The 24,653-nt window shown below is 45.9% G+C and overlaps 1 protein-coding gene across 9 annotated transcripts in view; it reads right to left on the bottom strand.

Annotated features, from left to right (window-relative positions):
* The window catches only part of FUT8 (fucosyltransferase 8), a 133,259-nt gene that overhangs the window by 56,901 nt on the left and 51,705 nt on the right, over positions 1-24,653 (bottom strand). For 8 of the 9 annotated variants that reach the window (XM_075613534.1, XM_075613528.1, XM_075613532.1 and 5 more), the window contains exon 3: positions 22,251-22,582. In XM_075613534.1, the coding sequence (XP_075469649.1) occupies positions 22,251-22,453 (203 nt within the window). In that variant the 5' untranslated portion in view covers positions 22,454-22,582. Of the gene's footprint in view, positions 1-22,250; positions 22,583-24,653 lie in introns of those variants that run through there. The other variant, XM_075613536.1, reaches the window with a different exon arrangement.

Below are 24,653 nucleotides of genomic sequence, written 5' to 3'. Positions count from 1 at the left end.
CTTTATTTCTGCCGGTAAGCAGCGAAGACAAGCGGTACTTCACACTAACACCCCCAAGAAATAAATATTGACATGCTGTAATCACGCTGAGAAGGCGCTTGATTTCATCTGTCTGCTCTATTTTCTGTTGTGTGCAACAAGAGTTTGCACAGGCAAACCCCTCCCGCTCACCTCCCACCCCTTTTATTAGCGCTCTGGTAAGGACAGGGCAAGCTAAGGGAGCAGTTGATTGACAAACACTCCATTAACAAATGCAATTCGGAATTAATTCCCAGTGTAACAGAAGCAACCCAGTCTTTGCTATTAGCGTGGTTAGACTTGTTGAGGGACACCAATCGGACTGTTAAAATGCTGCACAAACGGTTGCTTTCTGGCCAGGCATGCGAGGTTGCACATTGAAACCGATCAGATTTATGCATCTGCCAAATAACCATTAAACGGCAGCGTTTGTTTTGTGTCACGGTTACTTTCAGATCTCTTACTGCCCTTTCTGACGCCGATCTCGTTTTTAAAATCTGATGGTCCGTTCAGGAGATGCAAGCGGTATCCGGGGAAGATAAAACGCAGCTCTCGCGAGACGGTCTGCCAGGCTGCGCAGCTCGGTTTGCAAAGTGATTAGGGAGTCGTCATTAGTCAAACAGAAACTGATGCAGGCGACAAACAGCCATACGTCGTCGTTTCTCGCAGCATGCAACCTGTTAGCACAGGGGAGGCCAACTCCAGTCCTCAATGGCCGCGATAGAGCCCCCTGTGCTGAAGCAGAGATATCCCCAATATCTGGCCTGTTGTTGGCCACTCCTGTGCTAGAATAACTAATTGTTACACCCACAAAGTTACATCTAATTAGAAAGATAAACAGTTTTTAACGAAGATGACAAAATAATATTAATAGTAAGAAATTAGTTATGAAAAATATCAAGCTAATAAAAAAAACAGGGCTGCTAACGGGGGGAGGGGGGGGGAGAGCTGGGGGGCCGAATGGCCAATCATGGAAGTTGGATAGGATATCTGCCACTACTTCCGGGGATTAGCTGCTTTGCCGGGCCTGGCACCCTGCCCCCTCCACAACTCCTATACTCTGACCCCTCCCCACACCACCCCAACATCCTGACCCCTCTACAACACCACCACCCTGCCCTTCCCCCACACAATCCCACCACCCTGCCCTCCCCCACACAATCCCAACACCCTGCCCTCCCCCCACACAATCCCAACGCCCTGCCCTCCCCCCACACAATCCCAACACCCTGCCCTCCCCCCACACAATCCCAACACCCTGCCCTCCCCCCACACAATCCCAACACCCTGCCCTCCCCCCCACACAATCCCAACACCCTGCCCTCCCCCCACACAATCCCAACACCCTGCCCTCCCCCCACACAATCCCAACACCCTGCCCTCCCCCCACACAATCCCAACACCCTGCCCTCCCCCCACACAATCCCAACGCCCTGCCCTCCCCCCACACAATCCCAACACCCTGCCCTCCCCCCACACAATCCCAACACCCTGCCCCCCCCCCACACAATCCCAACACCCTGCCCTCCCCCCACACAATCCCAACACCCTGCCCTCCCCCCACACAATCCCAACACCCTGCCCCACCCCACACAATCCGAACACCCTGCCCTCCCCCCACACAATCCCAACACCCTGCCCTCCCCCCCCACACAATCCCAACACCCTGCCCTCCCCCCACACAATCCCAACACCCTGCCCTCCCCCCACACAATCCCAACACCCTGCCCCTCACAACTCCTACACCCAACCCTTCCCATCCCCACCACCCTGCCCGAGTCCCCCACACAACCCCAACACCCAGTCCCCCCCCATCACCATACTTCTCCCCCCCAAACAATCCCAACACCCTGCCCTCCCCCCCACACAACCCCAACAAAAAGCCCTCCCCCCCCACACAACCCCAACAACAAGCCCTGCCCCCCCAACACAACCCCCACACCCTGCCCTCCCCCCTCACACAACCCCCACACCCTGCCCTCCCCCCTCACACAACCCCCACACCCTGCCCACCCCACTTCCTCTGAACCAAATCTGTTTTCCAGGAGCAGCAGATACCAGGTGCATTGAAAGCGGCATTATAACGTTTCCTGGTGTCCAGAACATACATTGAAATACCACATACACGGGCTGAGTTTCAGCAGCGGATTTAAACATATTTCATAAAATCTCCCGTTCTGTGAATTGCACGGGATTTATCAAAGGAAAATATCCCATTTCTATATCAGAGATTCCTTTTCTTTGATGAATATTGCTGGGGGGGTTTGCCGCCGGGAGTCTTTATCACGCAGACCCCCATGGTGTTATTTTAAACCAGATATTATACAAAGAAATTGCAGGAAGAGGTGTGCCGTTATGCCATTTTCATGTGCGCGTTCTTGTCCTACATTACATTAATCGTGCATTTTAATAATAGGCCTATATATTAATGAAGCTTTCTGAATATTTGTCTCGCTCTTTGTAGGACCAGCAAATATGTCCATATCTGAAGATTAGATATCTATTGGATATATTTACTTTTTTTCTAGTCTAAAATAACTGAAGTGTTTATTTATGTCATTTATATCTTTGTAATAATCTTCGAAATGTTATCAATGAAATTTCCAATTTCCGGGACCCCAGAATCGATCCAAGAAGACCACATCTGTTTCCTAACCCATATAAAAAATGAAGATCATTTCATATAGATACAGCTACAGAGTTAGTATGGTTTTTAATGAGGTGGCCAACATCCTTACATGATACAGATATTGTAGGCTTTCTTGTCATTGCTTTGAGTTTCGCCGATGAAAACCATTTGAGATATTGGAAAGGCCAAGTTTTCCTCAAAAAGTATTGATCAGGGATAGATAATCGATACATCAACCAAAGTTTGGGCCTCAGATATAGTGGGCGTGTGCGACGGAGCACATGGCGCCGCACACGCCTGTCGGCCGAGTTATCTGTGGGCCTGTGATCCACAGCTATGAGGAGGCGTGGCCGGTGATGTCACGTGAAAAAGGTCCGCCCTCATTGGCCGAGCCGCCCACGTGACCCGGCCGGCACACGACAAAAAGAAAAAAAAAATTTGTCTGGCGAAACATCTGCTGCGCCGTTGCGCTTCATCGCGTGTGTGGTTGCGCGCTCTATGGCCAGCTCATTGAGGTGCGGCCTCTTTGTTCGCGCCGCACGCTGTTTGGTTATTTACCTGCAGATCTTGGAGGTATATTACTAAGCTCTGCTTTATGGCATAAAGCCTGTACCTGAAGTTAAATCCTTGAAGTTTTATTGTTCCAGATAAACACATTAAGACGTTTATTCAATTTGCCCCACCCCCAAAAAATGCTGACTACATGGTAGAGGCAAAATACTTCAACTTTACAGTGCCCTAATGACGCAACTGGCACATAGGTCCAACAAGGTACGTCATTGACACTTGCTCGTTTTCTAGGGGGGACTGGGCTGAGCTGTCCACTTGCGTCTTGGCACCCACGGCCTAGTTGCCACAAGGAGCGATCACATGACCCAGAGAGTGAGAGAAGATTTGCAAGCACCTACATGGACACTTCCGACTTCGTCGGGTGCACCAAGATTGCCGCCAAAACAGGAAGTTAGCCTCTCTTTGGCATTAGTGATTGTTTGCCCCGGTCTAGGGCTTTATATGGCCATTTAAGCACATGATTCGGACTGACCTGTGCATGACCTCGGCCCGGTCTACTGACTCCCCCCCCCCTTTTTGGATCCTCACCTGTTGTGACCTCGAAAACGTTCCCCGATTATTTTTGCCTTCTGCCTACCTACGACCTCGAAACTGGACCTATCTATCCTTGCTCATCCAGTTCCCCGAAACCCACCCCAAGGGTCGGTCTTATACTCCCCACTTCTGCCCTTCGGGCCGGTTTGTTGGGCAGCAACTAGCCAAGTTACAAAGTGCTCCTTGGCCCATGCACCAACGGTAATTACATACTTAACACTTCTGCTCCACCAAGACCGTTTTAATGAAGACAATTTTTATCGGACAATCCTCCAACAATGTTGAGATCTGTAGGTATATACAAATGTAGAACACATCCTCCTAAAAGGTGACAAAGGTCTGTGTGTGACCGAAACGTTGATCTGTGGTGATTAAAACCTCTTTTTTTTTTTTGTATAAAGACCTCTGGTATGCCGGTTCCTTTTATTTTTAGGAGGATGTGTCCTGTATTATAGGTCTCCCCAGCAGGGGATGATCGCTTTGTCCCTGAGGCAGTGGCATAAATCCAGTGAGTGCACCTATTTCTTTCTTCGGTATATTATATAGCAAATATTTTACCAGGAAGTAATACATTGAGTTACCTCTCCTTTTCAAGTATGTCCTGGGCACAGAGCTAAGACAAATAATACATGGTTACAAATACAGTTACATAAATGAAGAGGGTACATATTATATACAAGACATTGCATGCACAGTTAAAGAAAATATATATTATAGGCTTATGTAACAGTTACAGACCAGATTAAAATGTGAGACAGGCTTAGTTATCAAAGAACTTAGACTGGTGGTGGCTGCGAGAGCCTCCGGTAGATTGTTCCACTTGTGAGGTGCACAGTAAGAGAAAAAGGAGCGGCCGGATACTTTGTTGAGCCTTGGGACCATGTACAGTCTTTTGGAGTCTGATTTCAGTTGATAAGGCCTGCATGTGGTAGGGGTGAGGAGCTTGTTCAGATAGATGGGTAGCTTGCCCAGAAAGTATCTGAAGGCAAGACAGGAAAGGTGAACTTTGCGCCTAAACTCAAGTGATGACCAATCTAGTTCTTTGAGCATTTCGCAGTGATGTGTGTTGTAGTTGCATTGGAGAACAAAACGGCATATTGAATTGTAGAGGGTGTCAAGTTTGCTAAGGTGAGTTTGGGGTGCTGAGCCATATACTATGTCTCCATAGTCAATAATTGGCATTAACATCTGTTGTGCGATACGCTTTCTGACCAGACTTAGGGAGGATTTATTCCTGTAAAGTACACCTAGTTTGGCATAGGTTTTGGATGTCAATGTGCTTCCCGAATGTTAAGTGGGAGTCAAACCATATGCCCAGGTATTTAAAACTAGTAACAGGAGTTAGGGTGGTGTTAGCGTTGGTTCTGATCTGGAGCGCCGTCACTGGAAGCTTTAAAATTTTAGTCTTGGTCCTAAATACCATTGTTACAGTCTTGTCATTGTTTAAAAACAGTTTGTTTTGGGAAATCCAGTTTTCGAGTCTCAAAAAGTCAGACTGGAGTATGGTGTTGAAGGTCAGAGAGGCTATGGCTGTGTGCATATAGGGTTGTGTCACCTGCATATATGTGTATTGAAGCTTCCTTACAAGCTGTGGGAAGATCATTGATGAACACTGAGAAGAGAAGGGGCCTCAGAACAGAGCCTTGCGGGACACCACCGGTGATATCCAGGGGGTTGGAGTTAGAGCCTGAGATGGACACATGTTGGGATCTACCTGATAGGTAGGACTGAAACCAGTTTAAAGCATGCTTCCCTATTCCAGAGCTCTGGAGTTTGTTAAGCAGGATAGCATGATCAACAGTATCAAAAGCCTTTGCAAAATCTAGGAATATTGCACCAGTGAGTTGTCCCCGTTCCATTCCACACTGGATTTCATTGCAAACTTTTAGCAGGGTAATTACGGTGGACTGTTTGGGGCGAAAGCCAGATTGGAATTGGCTAGGGAAATTTGTCTTGTATAGTAATCGCTTAATTGGGAGTGGACACATTTTTCCATGACTTTGGATAGTATTGGGAGAAGAAATATTGACCTGTAGTTTGAGACAGTGTTTTTGTCCCCACTTTTGAAGATTGGGACAACTCTGGCAGTTTTCCAGGTCTTAGGGATAGGACCTGCAGACAGGATAGAGTTGACTATGGAAGCTATTGGTTTGGCAATGGCTGGGGCACCAAGTCTTAGGAACCTAGATTGTAGTAAGTCAGGTCCGCATTGGCTGCTTAGTTTTAATTTGAGAAGCGCTTGTGTAATCAATTCGTTTACTGGGCCAAATTGAAAATTGTGGGCAGTGTTGGGAGAGGGTGGGGCTATATGGGTACTCCCATGATGAGATTCAGGTTTGTGGTTTGGGTTGTGTTTCTCTAATAAGTTAGTAGCGCACCCCAAAAAGTAATCATTGAATGCATTTGCAATGTCAGTGGGGTTTGTCAGTTTGACCCCTTAGTGATATTACTTGGTTGTTAATGGTTAGACGGCTGGAATATATTGTTGATAACCTTCCAGAAGTTAGCTGGGTTTGATGTATTCTGGAGGAGATTGTCAGAGTAATATTGTGCTTTTGCATGCCTTGTTTGCCTTGTGCACATGTTCCCGCAGGTATCTGTAGTGATTGAGATCCTTGGTAGTGCCAGTTACTTTGTAGCTTTTCCACAAGGCATCTCTGAAATGGTAGAGTGCTATAAGGTCAGTTGTGACCCATGGAAGGTGGACCCCCTGTACCCTTATTCTGCGTAGTGGAGCATGGGTATCACAGAGTTTTAAGAACTCGGATTGGAAATAGTCGAGCGCAGAATCAGGGTCGGGAATTAAATCGATTCTGTGCCAAGGGCAGTTGGTAAGGTCAGCAAGAAACTGTTGTGGGTTAAAGTTTCTAAATGTTCTAGTGTGGAGAACTGTAAGGCTTGATTGGGGCAGTTTAATTTTCCTTACACAGTACACTATTGCATGGTCACTGAAAATATCAGGAAGGATGCCAGAGGATTGGATTCTGCTGGGGTTTGAGGAGAGAATCCAGTCTAGCAAGGAATGGTTGTGCGATTTCAGATTTGTCCATATGGGTTGGAAAAGGAGTTGCGATAGGTTAAGCGACTTGATTTGTATCTGGATTTTGTGGTTTGTAGGGTCAATCCAATTGAAGTTGAAATCCCCAAGAACTATCAGCTCACTCTTCTCATTCAGAGAGGAAATGGAGCCAAGAAACTGGGTGATATCAGTCAGGGATTGTAGAGGGGCTTTAGGGGGGCGGTAGATGCCAGCAAGCAAGATGGGCTTAGAAAAGGGGAGGCAGATTCTGCCAACTAGAATTTCAAAAGAGGATGGGCTTGGGGGGCAATTTAACAGTGTAAATTGTAAGGTGTCTGCGATATAAAATAACACCCCTCCTCCTCCCTTTGACCTATCTTTCCTAGATATGGAGTATCCCTGAATGGCAATATTTGCATCGGGAGTTTTATGGGTTAGCCATGTTTCTGTGAGAATGATGGCTTTGGGTTTATGCATAAGGCACCATGCTCTTAGTTCATCCAGTTTGGGCAGCAGGCTCCGGATATTTATATGGGCGACAGATAGCCCTTTTTGGAATTTGAAGGGGTTATTCTCAGAGGTATGGGACAGAGTTGAAAAGGGAGGGCCTGGGTTAGGTTCCATATCACCTGCTTGTAAGGAATCAGGGCACATGTCGCTCTCGGCGCTGCCCCTCCATACCTTGCCGTCCGGCCGCGGGTCCCTCCGCCCCTGCTCCACGCAGCAGAGGACGGCTCGCGTCACCCCCCCACCCCCCCGTGGCTCTCTCACACGCCACCGTCACTAGGCATGCGCTGTCCCCACTTACAGGGCGCGCGCCGCATAGTTTAATTTATTCACTGCACCCGGCGACTAGCTCCGCCCACCGAAGGACTCTGGGTCCTGGCTCACGCCCTCCAGCCCATCAGCTGCAGCAATACTACTCATCTTCACCTATCCTATCACAGGAGGCTCCTCAGCATACCTCTGCCCTGCCTCCACCTCTGATTGGCTCACTGCGCTTTATCATCCCTGTAGCTCCGTTGCAACATCACTCTGCATAGTTTCGTTTGCCTCGTGCTGTTTGGATCCTATGCCCAGCTCCCTCTTACCTTTCAGGTCTCGTTACCGAACCGGCTTGTCAACTTACCCTCTGTGGCTCTTCGACCCCGGCAATCTCTTGACCTTGCTTACCTCTCGGATACCCCGAACACGGCTCACCGACCTCTCCTGCCCACGACCCTTGGCTACGGACATCACTACGCTACACTCTCTGCGTCCGGATCTGGGAAGTACTTCAGCTAAACCCTTGTACCCTGGCCTTGGCCACGCTACCAAATCCACATTCCGGGAATGCCCTCACTACTGCGGGTGCGTGGTCTACTCACTCTCCACCTCAGTACTGGGGGTTAGTCTGGTCTGCGGGCAGCACAGTGTGACACTGCTAAAGAGAGTAAGGCTGAGGCCCCAGTACCTCCGCTGCACGCGCGCCCGCGAGACTGGCGGCACGTGCAGCCGATTCCCCGGTCTGCAGGGAGCTGCAGACCAAAAGACCGGGGAAGGCGTGGCGGGGGAGTGACGGGGGCGCGGTCATGTCACCGGGCAGGTTCGCCACAGTTCAGCTCCAAGGGCTTTAAAAGGATATACGAGCATCATGGGGTTGCCAACTCCAGTCCTCGAGCTACAGGCTGCTCAATCAGTGGCTCAGTCTTTGACTGCACCACCTGTGCTGAAGCAGGGATATACTGAAAACCTGACCTGTTGCTAGCCCTTGATGACTGGAGTTGGCCGCCCCTGATTTATACAGTGCAGGAAAAAGGAAGTTCCTCTGTACAAAGAATATTACAAATCGGACATGGCAAAGGGATATAGTTTGTGAAGCCGGCGTTTCTAGAAAGCCTCTTACTGGAGGAGGTGTAACACAGAACTTGCCTGCTGCTTACAAACGCCCATTCTAGTTTGGTGAAGAGAATTAATTGAAAGTCTTGGAATAAAAGTAACCTCTAGATTAGTGTTGCTGCGATCAATTTTAATTGTGCTCCGTAGCCAGGAGGGAAAGGAAAAAAAAAATCAAAACTCATTATGGACTCTTGGACTGCAAATTAGGTAACATAGCAACATGTTCATCCAACCACAGAGGACAGCTCGCTGTATTCAGTCCCCTTCTACCCTGCACACGTACCACTTTTATTGAATCACATGGGGCCAAAGTGCGCTAATGCAGTCATCATGTATGTAACTAGATTTATTGTAGAATATATGGGTAGTATATTTGACTAATCAGTAACAAACACACACAAACACACACAAACACACACAAACAAACACAAACAAACACAAACAGACAAACAGACAAACACACGGGGGTCTGACGTGAACAGAAGGCAGAGGTGGGAGTTGAGGCATTCTCGCGTGATTTTGCGCACTCGATTACATCCCATTGGACTATATAAGTGCGCAATGTTATTCACAATTTGTATCTTGATAAAGGGGTGGTAGCACCGAAACGCTGATCAATAAATTCACGTTTGAAATGGACTTGCCCAGTGTACGGTCTAGAATTGGCATGTTTAACCCCTGCGGGAGCATGCTCCCCTGAATGTCCCCAGGACGGGCCCACTGGTGGCCCTTGTGACATTTCTCTCCCCACCTCCCTCCCCCTAGTTCCAGAGATACTTACCGGTGAAGTTACCGGATTTAAAGCTCCCCCAGGGGGAACAAAATGGCTGAAAAATCTCAGGCCAAAAGGAAGCTGCATCATCAGTTATGGCTTCCTATTGGATGGCCATTTAAATCCAGGAAGTGATCCAACCAACTTCACCAGTATCTCTGGAATGGGGGGCGAGGGCCCCCCGGGCTGAATATATAGCGGGTCAGCTCTAGAGGAACCCTCGTTTCCAATCTTGTAAAAAAAAAACAACAAAACACAGGAGCTTAGTTCAGGTGGATTCCTTCTAGAAATTAGGCGAATGACACATTTACAATATATACGCGCAACATGAACTGGGCAGGAGGCGATCGGGAGGCGTGGCGGAGGCATGGCCATGATGTGAGCGGTTCGCCCTCATTGGCTGAACCGCTCACGTGACACGGTCGTCGCGCTGCAAGAAGAAATCCTAATGTATGTTCACAAACCGTGTGCCTTCATTGCTTTCCATTAGTTTGTTTCGGCGGCGTTCAATGGCGGCCTTACATGTTAAGATTGTCTATTGCCACTGCCTTTTGGTCTTCATTTATAAAGTAACTAGCTTTTGTGCCCGGCTTCGCCCGGGGAATGTAATATAGAATACATGTACCCCTCTCCCCCTCCCCCCCCCTTGCTGCTGGATGTAGTGCAGGGTGCAGTACATCTCCCCCTGCTGCCGGCACATGTCTCTCCCCCGCCCCCCCCAGCCCCGCTGGTACATCTCCCCCACACATCTCACTTTAGACACAGACACACAGCCCCGATCCAGGCAAGGACACGACCCCTCCCTTAGTAGCCACGCCCCCACCTCTGCTCTAACAGATTTGCTGGACAGCCGAAGGAAACTTAGAATGTCCATAATTTGGGAGGTGAGTCACATTGGAAGCTGGTGCCGTTTCTGAGATTTCAATGCTTCGGACATACAAACAAACGGAAAACGGAATCCAACTTAGAATTATAGTATAGATTACGTTGCCAATCCACCTCCAAGTGTGGCACAGTAACGCTCTCACAGACCGGATTCCAGGTGAAACCCGCGAGAACTGATTCCATTTTCAGAGCACACGCAAGAAGTACAACTTTCTCTTTAACCTTTTCACTGCCAAGGTGCAGCTGCCACCTGCTTGGCCAATAGAATGGTCACAATGAACATTTTAACCTTTTTGCCGGCAGGGCCCAAGTGCCACCGGACTTCAAACACTGGCGGTGATCGCTTCAGTCACATGAACACCTCCGTCCCTCGGCCGACAGAAACAGGGGGGTCTCCGCTAAAGTTTTGTTGGGCCTCACCGCCCAACCAGCCCCAGACTAACGAACATGGCCCCAGGATGTAGCCGGTACGTTAACAGGACCACTGGCCAAGGACAAGTACGTCATCTGAGAGAAGGAGCGGCTCAGTGAGTAAAGACACGGACGCTGTAAACAATGACACGAGTTAGAAGCAGGGGAACTTGGTTCAATTCCCGGTGTCACCTCCTTGTGAACTTGGGCAGGTTACTTCATCTCCCTGTGCCTCATGCACCAAAACCATAGATTGTAAGCTCACCTGGGCAGGGACTGTATCTGTAACAATCCTATGTGCTGCATACCGTGTGCTATACTGTCATTGTTACATAGTGACGCGCTTTGTGTCCATTGGGAGAAAAGCACTAAATGAAATAAAGTTATTATATCATTTAAAAGTGTTGGCCCCAATTCGCTTCTTTAGTTATGTGACCTCCCCAATCTAATTTACAGGGGATATTGTTCTTATAAATTAGCAACACAGCATGTATCGTAATTATTCAAATTTAGTCTCAGTAACAACGGCACAGTTATTCTACAGAAATGTGATAGTCCTGTTAAACTCATCTTGAAAGCCAACTTCATTCTATAAAGTACAATAACAAGATTAACAAGAAACCGAACTTTGAACTCTATCACTGAAGAGACGTTTGCAGGAAATCCTTTTAAAGTCTTCACAACTATTAACTCGTGGAAAACCGGGCGCTGCTAATTTCTCCTGCTTCATAGAAAGAATAAATCCAATTTCTGGTTTCTAAATAATCTTTCATGTTTCGTGCTCATTAAGATTTACATGAAGGGCCTCGGCAGTCAATTAGAAAATACTCGGCGTAAAAGGTCACAGGAAGAAGAACAAGACAAAAGAAGATGCTAGGTACTCAGGCAAAAAAAGATTTCCCCCAACACAATCTTAATTAAGAACAACGCAGCGAAGAAGAAATATTCAATCCAATAAGGTTCAGAAAACAAATATCTGCTAATATATCTCTTCATGTTGTACGTGTACTTGTGCAGGACACATACACACTCATACAGCGATATGGCAATGTTGGCATCTGTGTGTGTGTATTATATACATATATACACATACAACAGGGAGATAAGCTGCGCCTCTAAGGAACATATACAATAAAATAATTGTGCTATAACGATATGATGTAAATGTCTTAATTAAAACATATATACACATATAATAATAATGTGGACCTATAATGATATCAGGCACACAAAAACATGAACAATAGAATATTGTAATATAAAAAGCAAAAAAGGATAAACCAGTCCTCGAATAGTCCAATGAAAAGTATAGGTGCTGGTATGCAGGGTCTCCGGCAGCTCTCAGTATGGACCAACCATGTCCACAGGGTATCTAAAAAGAAAAAAAGAGGAGAGAGCGCACGCCCATAGCGTATAAAAGTTTTAATGAAGGGGGGAGGGGGAGAGAGGGGGGTAAAAAACGCACTTACAAAAAATGCATTAAAATCAAGCATATGTGATATACATAATCACCACCATCCGGTTTAGCTGAGACTCTTGGGGCACTCCTAAGCTCCGTTGATAAGGGGCAACGTCACTGCAGGTTCCAGGGCTGGTAGCACCATCCGGTCAAACTGCAGGCTTCAGGGGCCTCCGTTGGTAATGGAACACCGTCCCAGCAGATTCACAAAGCAGGTAAGCAATGAAAATGTCCAAGAAAGAGGTCCCGTGTAATGCTGCCTCTAGCACTCGTGCCTGGATCAATACGCTCCAGCGCTTGGTGTGGACTCCAATGTCTCTGCGTCTGACGTCACGACGCTCCCTGACGCGTTTCGTCAGTCACGGCTAACTTTCTCAAAGGGATGACTTTTGAGAAAGTTAGCCGTGACTGACGAAACGCGTCAGGGAGCGTCGTGACGTCAGACGAAGAGACATTGGAGTCCACACCAAGCGCTGGAGCGTATTGATCCAGGCACGAGTGCTAGAGGCAGCATTACACGGGACCTCTTTCTTGGACATTTTCATTGCTTACCTGCTTTGTGAATCTGCTGGGACGGTGTTCCATTACCAACGGAGGCCCCTGAAGCCTGCAGTTTGACCGGATGGTGCTACCAGCCCTGGAACCTGCAGTGACGTTGCCCCTTATCAACGGAGCTTAGGAGTGCCCCAAGAGTCTCAGCTAAACCGGATGGTGGTGATTATGTATATCACATATGCTTGATTTTAATGCATTTTTTGTAAGTGCGTTTTTTACCCCCCTCTCTCCCCCTCCCCCCTTCATTAAAACTTTTATACGCTATGGGCGTGCGCTCTCTCCTCTTTTTTTCTTTATATATACACATACACCTACACATAATCAGTAGGATAGATACCTGTAGATTAACATACTAGGTAGATGTACATTTTCCTGATGGTTTCCAAGTATGTTTATTTATCTACCGATTTCTCACTGCGAACGTGCGTATGTATGTATACATACATACATGTATATATCTCATACAACTATTAATGTCTTTATACAGGCATACCCCCCTTTAAGGACACTCACTTTAAGTACACTCGCGAGTAAGTACATGTCGCCCAATAGGCAAACGGCAGTTCACGCATGCGCCTGTCAGCATGTCCTGAACAGCAATATCGGCTCCCTACCTGTACCGAAGCTGTGCGCATGCGGGGAGACTATAGAGCCTGTTACAAATGTGTTATTTACATCAGTTATGCACGTATATGACGATTGCAGTACAGTACATGCATCGATAAGTGGGAAAAAGGTAGTACTTCACTTTAAGTACATTTTCGCTTTACATACATGTTCCGGTCCCATTGCGTACGTTAATGCGGGGTATGCCTGTATATATATATGCATACTGTGTTGTCAAGACGATATTTTTTCAAGCAGATCAGTTTCAAATAGGAATCAACAGTAAGACATATCTATATTTTAAATGCACCTGTGTGTCAAAATATGGATCACTGGTGTTTGTGGATTGAACAATATATACACATTTCTAATTCTAGCTGCCGTTGAAAGATCTGGTTCTATTTGTATCTTGATTTTAGATTTTTTTTTATTTAGTTTGTCCCAACATGAACCATACTCCATAGACGCCACAGTATGTCTCCTAAGGAGAATAATGTCAGCCAAGCCCTGTAGGGGTGTCAATATTATAAATATAAAAGAAGAATGTTGTATTGATTTCCCATCCAAAAGAAGCGATGGTAACAAGACACAGTTGAACTTTCTTTAGATGAAAGAGCCATCACACATGTCTCTATTTGTTGAAGCTTGGCAGTGTTATTGATCAGAAAACCCCAAGCACAAAATTCTTTTAAGAAGAGATCAGGTACAAGTTGGGAAGCGTCAACTATTCCTGCGGAAATTTTAAGATAAGAAATCTTCAGCCCTTGTCTCCCCACTGCTGGATGAAGCCTCACCAATGATCTTCCAGGTATTGCGGTTGCAGCCTCTTCTCCACGTTACTCCCAACACATTTTCTCATTTCATCCTTACTTTTGGTCGTCATCTCTGTCTTTCAACTTCCCTTGGAATCCAATCAAGTACCATCTTTGTCCAACGATGGTCATTTCTTCTTGCGAGATGTCCAGCCCACCGCCATTTAAAATTCTTTCCCCAACGATGTCAGACATCCATTGGCTTTCGAACCAACTCCTTCATTTTCCTGTCTCTGTGGGTAATACACAGCCTACATCTCTCCATAATTCATGTTGTCTGATACATCTATATAACCATCTGAAAGCTCTACGAAGAACTCTTAATGGTGGCGGCTAAAAGGTATCAAAACCTACATTGAATCTGCGAACAGGGGAGCAGTACGTATTTAAAACAATAACTGCATTTCACACCACCAAAGCAACGGACAAAAAAAGCACAAATAACACAGGGGAGAAAATTACAGCCAGAGGTAAGATGCTGTGACAGATACAGACAGGAGCAGAAGAATTCTCATCAACAAGGACACGCTGGAATAAAATAAGTAAGTCAGGAGTGTATGCAGCCTCAGGACTCTACGCTGCGTACATACAGAGAGCTTCCCAGCCAGACTAGCAATTATCACGGGAACACAGGAGGGAGATACAGCGCATGAAACCGTGAGAGAGACCCGCGCAAGTCTGTAACGAACACCAGAGAGAAGGCAAAGCAGAAAATACATGATTTAGGGGGCTGTCCCTGCCAGGACCACAGTGTACTAATGGCATTGGCCACAGGTTGCCAAGTTCAGTTCTGAAGGGCCACCAACAGGTCCGGTATTAAGGATATCCCTGCCTCAGCACGGGTAGCTTAATCGTTGACTGGGCCACCTGTGCTGAAGCAGGGATATCCTGAAAACCTGACCTGTTTGTGGCCCTTGAGAACTGGAGTTGGCCACCCGTTGCATAGGGAATGTTTAATCCTTTGAGTGCAAGAGGGGATAGCCATGCCCCTCTGACACTGAAAGGGTAAACGGGTTAAAGCTGCAGGCCAAGCAGTATCCTATGTTTGGTTTTTTTAATACATCAGTTCTGAACTATGCGAAAATAGTTGTAGCCATTTTTTTTTAAACAACTCTGAAATTACATTTTTAATGTATTATAATGTAACAGGCATTTTTTTGTTTCTTTAGCAACCATTTACAAAGTCACATCCCCTTCCTCTTCTGAAACAGGCTTTGGCACACACGTTTTTGAGCCCTGCCCTCTCCCCAGCAGTGCACCAGTTGTATCTAGTGACTGCCTGGTCACATGATCTTCCCCACAGAGCTTTGCATCTTTGATCCTGTTCTGCTGCACTGACAGCCATTTAGTGAACCCCCGAGCCGAATCTTCGCCGATCGATCACAGGAGAACGGATCGATCAGCAACTTAGATAATTACTTATCATTGTGTGGATTGTATTGATGCACATATTAAAGGGGAAAAAATAAAAATAAACAGCAGCTTGGTCTGCTGCTTTAAAGAAGGGCCATATATATATATTTTTTTACTTTACATGGGAGCCAAATGTGTGAGTTTTTACATTCTTCATCCAAGCTCTTTGTTGTAGATACAGGCACATTGTTGATCCACATATCTGTGTTGTTTTGTAGATGTTAACTATGCTGTTATCACCGGCCAAAGAGATAAAAGAGAAGGGCAATAATGACAGTATAAGATTCTAGCTAGGTAAAACCAGAAGCTGAAAGGTAATCGCTTTCAATCAGGAGGCAATGAAGTAAAACTCTTAATTGCAGGGTAATTGCACCTTTCTCGGAAGCCTAATTACATGGAGAAGTTGTCAAATAAAACTTTTTTAAAAGATGCAATCCCATTTAGCCAACCATAAAAAAACCTTTTGTAAACAATGTAACAATCTAATTGGCTTCTGTCACATACACACTCACACCCCAAAAATCCCTATGCTGCATCCCAAATATGCTTCCACCACCAAGATTAACTATACGGAACCTGAGGGCCTAAATCTCAGCAGTCCCTTCCCTCCTCTGTGTCCCAAACTTAACATAAGGTGGCAAAAAAACGAGTCCGAAAATGAGAACTGTTACTTTGAAGGTAAAACCGGTTCAGCTAGGCCGCGTCCAAGCGTAGAGCGACCACGTGCGCACACCACCCAGCATGCACGTGGACTTAGAGGTCAGACAGACCTTTTGAATGTTAGTTTTAATATAACGATAAGAGTTACAGTGCGGCTACAAAACGAGTTCTAAAGTTACATTACGTCAAATAATACAAGACCGTTTAAAGAAATAAAAGGGAAAACTTATACCGGGAGTTTCAAACTCCAGTCCCCAGGGGCCACCAACAGGTCAGGTTTTCAGGATATCCCTGCTTCAGCACAGGTGGCTCAATCAGTAGCTCAGTCAAAGACTGGGCCAGCTGTGCTGAAGCAGGGATATCCTGGAAACCTGACCTGTTGGTGGCCCTTGAGGACTGGAGTTGGCCGCCCCTGACCTTTAACATTTACCAAATGAAGCCTTGTAATAGGTTCCTCAGATGCGGTCATGGGCTCCATCAGGGGAGTGTGGGGAGAAAATGCGAGATTCATTCACATGTAACTGTAGCCCCCCAAGACAAATCTAACTTGTGAGTCTCAGACTTGTGACGCCCAGAGAGCCCCCTGTCCACTGGGTAAAGTGGGGAAACAATATGGCCGCTGGGGCTAATAGAACTTCACGGACCAGAGCGTTGACAAAGCTTAACCCATTCACGCCAGTGTGATAACTCAGACCTTCAATGTAACTTGCCCATGCCAGATCACAGCTTCCGTATAGCAATCTGTGAGCAAAGCAAATATTTACACGTGTGTTTGCTTTGGAAATTCATTACAAATGCCTTTCCTAGGGCCAGACTAGGGGAGTGTTTGTCAATGGACTGCTTTCTTTGCCCCACATTGCCCTTATCAGAGCTATTCAAGATAAGGGGGAAGGAGGGGGGCTCTGGTTGTGCAAACAGACGTTTTATATGGCTGGGAGATTCTGCGTGATTGCTACCCCTAAAATGCATTGCTAAGTGGGACTGCCCTTTAGCAGAGAAGAGTCTGTAAAAAAACACAAGTGGTGCATTGAGAGCATACAAAGTGTAGGAGCATTGTGCACAAAAGCCACACATTCCTACCCACAGGGGGTTAGCAAAGGGGCAAGAGCGCCCAAGCATACAAGATCTGCAGTATACTAACAGCATGTGTGGCTCTGTGCACATGGAGTGTATATCTGTATACACTATCCTTCTGCGTGCGTCCGTGTCTGCGCATTCTATCAGTGTCTAAATGTATGTGTAGTGTGTCTGTGTGCAGCAATGTTAGTGTGTGTGTGTGTGTGTGTGTGTGTTAATATGTGCATCGAATAAATCTGTGTGCATCAGTGTGTGTGTGTGTGTGTGTGTGTGTGTGTTAATATGTGCATCAGTATATCTGTATCAGTGTGTGACTGTAGTGTGTGTGTATCTGTATGTGCAGCAGTGTTAGTGGGTGTGTGGGTGTCAGATTTATTTGATGCACATATTAACACACTGACACCCACACATCCACTAACACAGCTGCACATACAGACCCACACACTACACAGTCACACACACAGATATACTGATGCACATATTAAGACACACACGCGCACACACATACATACACTACAGATACACAAACACACACACTTATGCACACAGATTTATTTGATGCACATATTAACACACTGTGTGCATCAGTGTGTATGTGTATCTGTAGTGTGTGCGTGTATGTGTATCTGTAGTGTGTGTGTGCGCGCGCGTGTGTTAATATGTGCATCAGTATATTTGTATGTGTATCAGTGTGTGACTGTGTAGTGTTTGTGTCTATGTGCAGCAGTGTTAGCGTGTGTGTCTGAATGTATTTATGTGTGTGTATGTGTGTGTATGTGTGTGTGTGTCAGTGTGTTACTATGTGCATCGGATAAATCTCTGTGTATCAGTGTGTATGTGTATCTGTAGTGTGTGCGCGAGTGTGTGACTGTGTTAATATGTACAACTAGTCTGCTCTTTTCCTGTCCGTTGTAAAACCACAGAATTGATGTGATCCTTGATTATATGATATAGTTAGGATAGCATTTCTGAACCCCCTTCCTATATTATCCTCTAACACCTCTGTTGGGACGCGGCTTTACATAAATCCTTTCATTTCCCGAGCCTCCCACCCTCCAGCTTCAGAGTGTGACCTCTTGTTCTAAAACTTCTCTTACTATGAAATATACTTCCCCCCTGCAGCTTGCTGAAACCCTTTATTACAGGTGAAAGTTTCCATCAGATCCCTCTCTTCCATACGTTATATATTTAGGTCCTTTATTCTTTCCTGATAAGTGTTCCGATCCAGACCAGTGTTTCTCAACCAGGGTGCCGCAGTCTGCTGGGAAAAACACTCAACCCACACTCCCACGCCGTCTGGGGGCTGACAGCTTGCGATTCTCTTCTCCTGCCTCAGCCCGGCACAGAGGAGAGAGGATCGCAGCCTCCCCGCCGCCGTGATTGTGGCGAGTGTGATGGAGAGAGGAGATGGGCGTGCTATGTGAGGAGGGCTGTTTGAGAAAAAGGGTGATCGTGATCTGTGATGAGAGAGGGGGGTGGCTATGAAGGGTGGGGGGCCACGTTGGTCCTTTCTTCCATGTAGTAACACAGGAGGGAGAGGGAGTAGGGGGGTATGATACCTTTTATTGGACCAACAAGTAGTTGATAGGTTACAAGCTTTCCAACCTCTCAGGGTGGGTTACCCGATGAAGGACCCTGAGAGGTTTGAAGCTTGTAAACCATCAACTACTTGTTAGTCCAATAAATAGGTACCTTACGCCAGGGGAGCGCAATCTTTTCCCCCTGCGCTCCCTGCCGGCTGTCCAGCTCTTCGCGCGCCCCCCTCCCTAGCGTGGTTCCCGGCGTCTGGGCATCATGACGTCAGGTTGCCATAGCAACGTGACGTCACATAAGCCCGCGGCGTAATTTGATGCCGCGTTGCCATGGCGACGCATTTCCAGATGCCGGCTGAACCATGGTAAGTTAGGTTTACAGAGGCCTTCAACGCTTCCCCGGCACTTAATTTAAGTACCTTCGGGAAGCCCGCTGGGCCTCTGTATATCCCGCGCCGCCCGTGTTTGCACACCGCTGCCTCACACCCTACTCCCTCTCCCTCCTTTGTTACTAAGTGGGGGTGAATGTGGAGTGGGTTGAGAATTAGGGCGAGTACGAAATGAGAGTGTGTAAGACGGGGTTGAGTGTGGTGGATTTGTGTGTGAGAGGAGGGTAAGTGTGTTGCGTGTGAGCCAAGATGGGATGTGTGCAGTCTGAGCAGGGGTGCCCCGAGATTTTCAAAATCCTACAGGGAAGCCCATGCTCAAAAAAGGTTGAGAACCCCTGATCTAGACCATTCGTCACTTTAATAGCCCTTATTTGCCCAATATCTTATGTCCTTTCCGCAGATCTGGTCTCCACAACTGAATATAGTACTCTGGGTGTGGTATTAGGAATGATCTAGAAAAGTGTTTCTTAACAAAAAAAGGGTTAAGGAACCCAATAATTATATTGTGACATTCTGAGGAACCCCGACCCCCTCTAATAGCGCGTCTGAGATCAGATTCATTGTAAGGAACCCCAACCCTCTCTAATAGTGTGTCCGAGATCAGATGCATTGTAAGGAACCCCAACTCTCTATAATAGCGTGTCTGAGATCTGATGCGTTGTAAGTAACCCCAACCCTCTCTAACAGCGCGTCTGAGATCAAATGTCCCCTTTCTTTCTGCTGCTAATAACTCCCTATACAACCCAACTTCCCACTGGCTTTCCCACTTTTAAATAAATAAACACATACATATATAAAGGTATATAATTGTGTGTAAGATACAGCGAGTGTTCCCAGCACTCCAATACAGAAATATGACACGTATGTCTAATAAAAGAAAAATCAGTGTGTAGTGACAAAATTGTGTTAGTAACAGCGCAATAAGGTGCAACAGGCGATACAGGATAAATTAATATATAAGTATAATCTGATGAGAAGGGAGAAGGGGGGGAGAAGAGGGGTAGGGGAAAAGTGATCACACAGACAAGGTAAGGAAGTGCAAAAAACAGAAATACAAGACATGAGAAAAAATGCAGGGGCAACGTTAACACTTCGGGGTCCACAACCCCTTCTAATGGCTCGTCCCCCTATTGAGGGACTATGGTACTTCCCAGCACTCTCACGTAACAGTAAGCGACACAGCAGAGCCGACAATGTCTAATATATTATCTAATAAAATCCTCCTGTGATGGAATAAGCCATATAAAACAATGTGCTGTAATCTTAGTAGTACATTATAGACAAGGCACAATATAATACTGTGCTAAGACAGAAGACATCACAGTCCCAGCAATTAGTGTGAAGCTAACGTAGCATACAGAGCAACAGGTCAAATGCACAAAAATCGCTTACATTCAACATTTCAACAGGTCACATGGGGAACCAAGCGGATCTGCAATCACCCTGTTACTGAATCAGGAGAGAAAAGTGGTATACAATCCTGTGTTCTGCAGGCTCTGGAGATTGCAGATCTGCTTGGCCCCCCCTGTGACATGGGTCACAGGAATCATGTATAGAGACAGCCAGGTCTCTTCAGAAGACTTATACAGTGATCCTTTGCTCTCTCTTTCTAGTTGTGCACTAGCTTGATAGCAACGATCACCTGTGCTGATATGGACAACTGAAATGTTGAATCTATACGATTTTTGTGCATTTTACCTGTTGTTCTGTATGCTGTGTTAGCTTCATACTAATTGCTGTGTATGTGATTGTCTTATTCCATTACAGGAGGATGCTCTGTATGTTGTGCTGGCTTCACACTAATTGCTGGGACTGTGATGTCTTCTGTCTTAGCACAGTATTATATTGTGCCTTGTCTATAATGTACTACTAAGATTACAGTACATTTTTTGATATGGCTTATTCCATCACAGGAGGATTTTATTACATAATATATTAGACATTGTCAGCTCTGCTGTGTTGCTTACTGTTTGGTACTTCCCAGCACTCTCACTTCCATAGTCCCTCAATAGGGGTACTATGGAAACGAGCCATTAGAAGTGGTGGTGGACCCCGAAGCGTTAACGTTGACCCCTGCATTTTTTCTCATGTTTTGTATTTCTGTTTTTTGCACTTCCTTACCTTGTCTGTGTGATCACTTTTCCCCTACCTCCCTTCTCATCAGATTATACTTATATATTCATTTATCCTGTATCGCCTGTTGCACCTTATTGCGCTGATACTGCCAAAATTTTGTCAATACACACTGATTTTTCTTTTATTAGACATACGTGTCATATTTCTTTATTGGAGTGCTGGGAACACTCACTGTATCTTACATTGATCTTGGGGGTCTCCCCACTGTTCCCTTTGCACCCACCACACGCATCATAACTTTAGATTCGAAAAAGGCTGTGCTGCCTATACCACACATTTTCTATTTACAGCTGCAGCGGCCGTTATTCTAAAACTTCGCCCGGTGCACCACTCGGAATACCCCTGTCATGGCGCGTGATGTTTTCCAACCGTACCGCCTTAAGACGCGAGTGCGGAAAATTTAATTTTAGAGTTCTGTTTTTTTAAACACCTTAAACTGACAGTAGCACAGTACTGTACACATTGCAATTCATTCATTTAATTGCAGCCAAAGAAACAGAATCCATGAAAAAACAAAGCAATCGCGATAGGCGCGGGTGCCTGTGGCGATTGGCCGCGTTCATGCTGCGGCGAGTACAGCAGTGCATACGAAATCGGCGCCGTGAAGTTTTAGAATAACGGCCGCTGCAGCTGTAATTGTGTGCTTAATATAATCCATACAAATATATACACACACCGCTAATTTCTATTTAAAACTTCATTAAAAACTGTGCAAATTAACCTTACTAGCTAAAATTTCAAGACATTTACGAATTTGCAAACACATTTTTTGTCCTCTGAAACAGCTGCAGATTTTCAACACGTTCCTCACCCCTGCTTTAGGATCTAACCATTTGTGCAAGTAAACCCCTCCCCGCATTACATTCCCCCACGTCTCTTATTTACAGCTCCTTACCTGAGAGATTCGGCCATCCGCCTCAAGTCTTCATTCTGCTGTTTCAATCGTTCAAGTTTTGCGAGGATCTTGGAAAGTTCTCTACTGGAGTGGTCCGGGTTATCATTATCCCGCACCAAGTGTCCGCCGATGTAAAACAATAAGGTCCCCCAGGCAAAGAGGATGAGCATTATCCAACGCCATGAGCCTGTCCATGGCCGCATCTTCAGTACTCTGGGCTCCGATTCCAACTGTGTTGTCTCACGAAAGATGCATTATAAATCCTGTGTTCTTCCCTCCGATCACCACCGTCTCAGCTCGATATCCATCCGGTTAGCTGCCCGTCCCTCAGCCTAACAGATAAAAAGTCAACTTTATTGCAATGGTCATCATTTTTTACCCACGCGTTAATGTAGCTAGCGCTTTACATAGAATGTTTGCCAGCACAATGAGCCCCTGCCTCAAAGGGCTTACAATCTATTTTGGTGCCTGAGGAACAGGGCGATACCAGTGACTTGCCCAAGGTCACAAGGAGCACTTCTTCAAAGGCGGTATTCATACCCCTGAGCTACCTTCCTTTCCTGGGGCACACACATGTCCACTGCTCCTATTGCTAAAAGTACAAGCTCTCGATTGCGGTCTACTTTAAATTGTCCGTATTCTCGGACAGTATAAACAGCGGTGTGTGTATGGGGAGTGCTCTATACAAATAAATATGAATATGTAACTCGATCTGTCCTTCAAGTGGTTTTCACTTGAACTCATACTGTATCTGAGCTCCAAGAGGACCCCAGGTCTACTGCTTATTGTCCATGCAGTTCCTAGCATGAACGAAAGAGTAATACTGCATCAGCCAATGGGTGACTAGAATGTCATATGTCAGAGATGTTTATGTTAAGACTGGTATCTATGTTATCCTCCCAGGGATGCCAGGAGCCTAAGAGCAAATGTTGGCCAATCACTGGGTCTACCAGAAATAGGAGACCCAAGAATCTCCAAAGGAACCCACACTGTTTAAAAAAAAATAATAGGATAAAAAAAAAAAAATTCTTTAACAACGACAAAGAAAAGAACATTAAATTAATTGCTGCTTTATAAAAAGGTGGAGTTCCTTGGGACGGGGTTTGCTGTGTTAATTCCAGTTTTGGGCTCGTGTTTAGGAAGAAAACCGTTTACAAATCAGTGAGCAAGCAGTACACACAGTATACTGAAGACATTTAAAAAATAAAAAAAGTGCAGGGCTTGACCATGCGTGTAAATGGTTCAAATAATAGAGATAATGACAAGGGAACTGTAAGAAATGGAGGCTGGTGTCTTCACACATACACACACACACACACAACTTCCCAGAATCCTCCAGTGTTGGCCACTGTGGCAGGATACTGGGACGGATAAACCATTTGGCCTGATCAAGTAGTTCATATATAGTTCATATATTCTCCACACATTATATAAAAGTTATGGTGAATTAAAAAAAAAAAAAAATATTAAAAAATAAATAAAAAAAGTGCCAAAACCCTCCACCATACAGTGAACAGCAAATAAAAATACCACTTGTGACACATTCGCACGTCTCAGACAGGTCTGCAACCCTGCCCTTCCCCATTATCTCCTAGCATACAGTGCTTCCACTGCAGCCAGGGATTCTGGGCAATTACATGCAAATGAGCACAGTGCCACCTTTAACTTCTTGTCCATTTTAACATTGACCCCTATAAGCTTCTGCCTGCGGCATTACACAGCTGGTCAGCACAGCCGGAGTTAAAGACGTGCATATCCAGTAACCTACTCACAGCTGTTTTGACCTAATTGTAAATCTTAACAATTACCACTAAATATGTTTGAGAATTCATGTCTACAAAACTTGTTCTCAAATTACGGTTTCATCATCTACTGCAGGGGCGCGCAAACTTTATTTGCTGCGCCCCCCCTGCCTGCTCTCCTCTGTCGGTGCGCCCCCTCCCTTACCGCATGCGGCGTCATATGACGTCACGTGACCCACGGCATCATGTGACGTCACATTACTGTGGCAACCGTGACGTCACATGACCCGCGGCATCAAATGTTGCCATGGTCACGCATCCTGAAGCCGGCTGAACCTCGGTAAGCAGAGGTATCAGAGGTCTCGTGCGGTCCCCCCAGCATTTAATTTAAATACCTTGGGGAAGAGAGCGGGACCTCTGCAACTGCCCGCGACCCCCCCCCCCCCCACCCCAAAAAAATCTTGCGCCCCCCCCCCCAGTTTTCGCACCGCTGATCTACTGTGAGTTAATGCTCTGGGATAATGTAATTAGAGTAGCAAAAGCTTATTTGTGCAGTGTATGTATAATATATATATATATATATATATATATATAAATATAATATATATATATTTGAACATTACCCCATCAATTCACACAAAGTTAAACTTAAAACAAATTT

This window comes from Ascaphus truei, chromosome 9, assembly GCF_040206685.1.
Source record: "Ascaphus truei isolate aAscTru1 chromosome 9, aAscTru1.hap1, whole genome shotgun sequence".
Taxonomy (NCBI): domain Eukaryota; kingdom Metazoa; phylum Chordata; class Amphibia; order Anura; family Ascaphidae; genus Ascaphus; species Ascaphus truei.
This window is presented reverse-complemented; position numbering and strand designations above follow the sequence as displayed.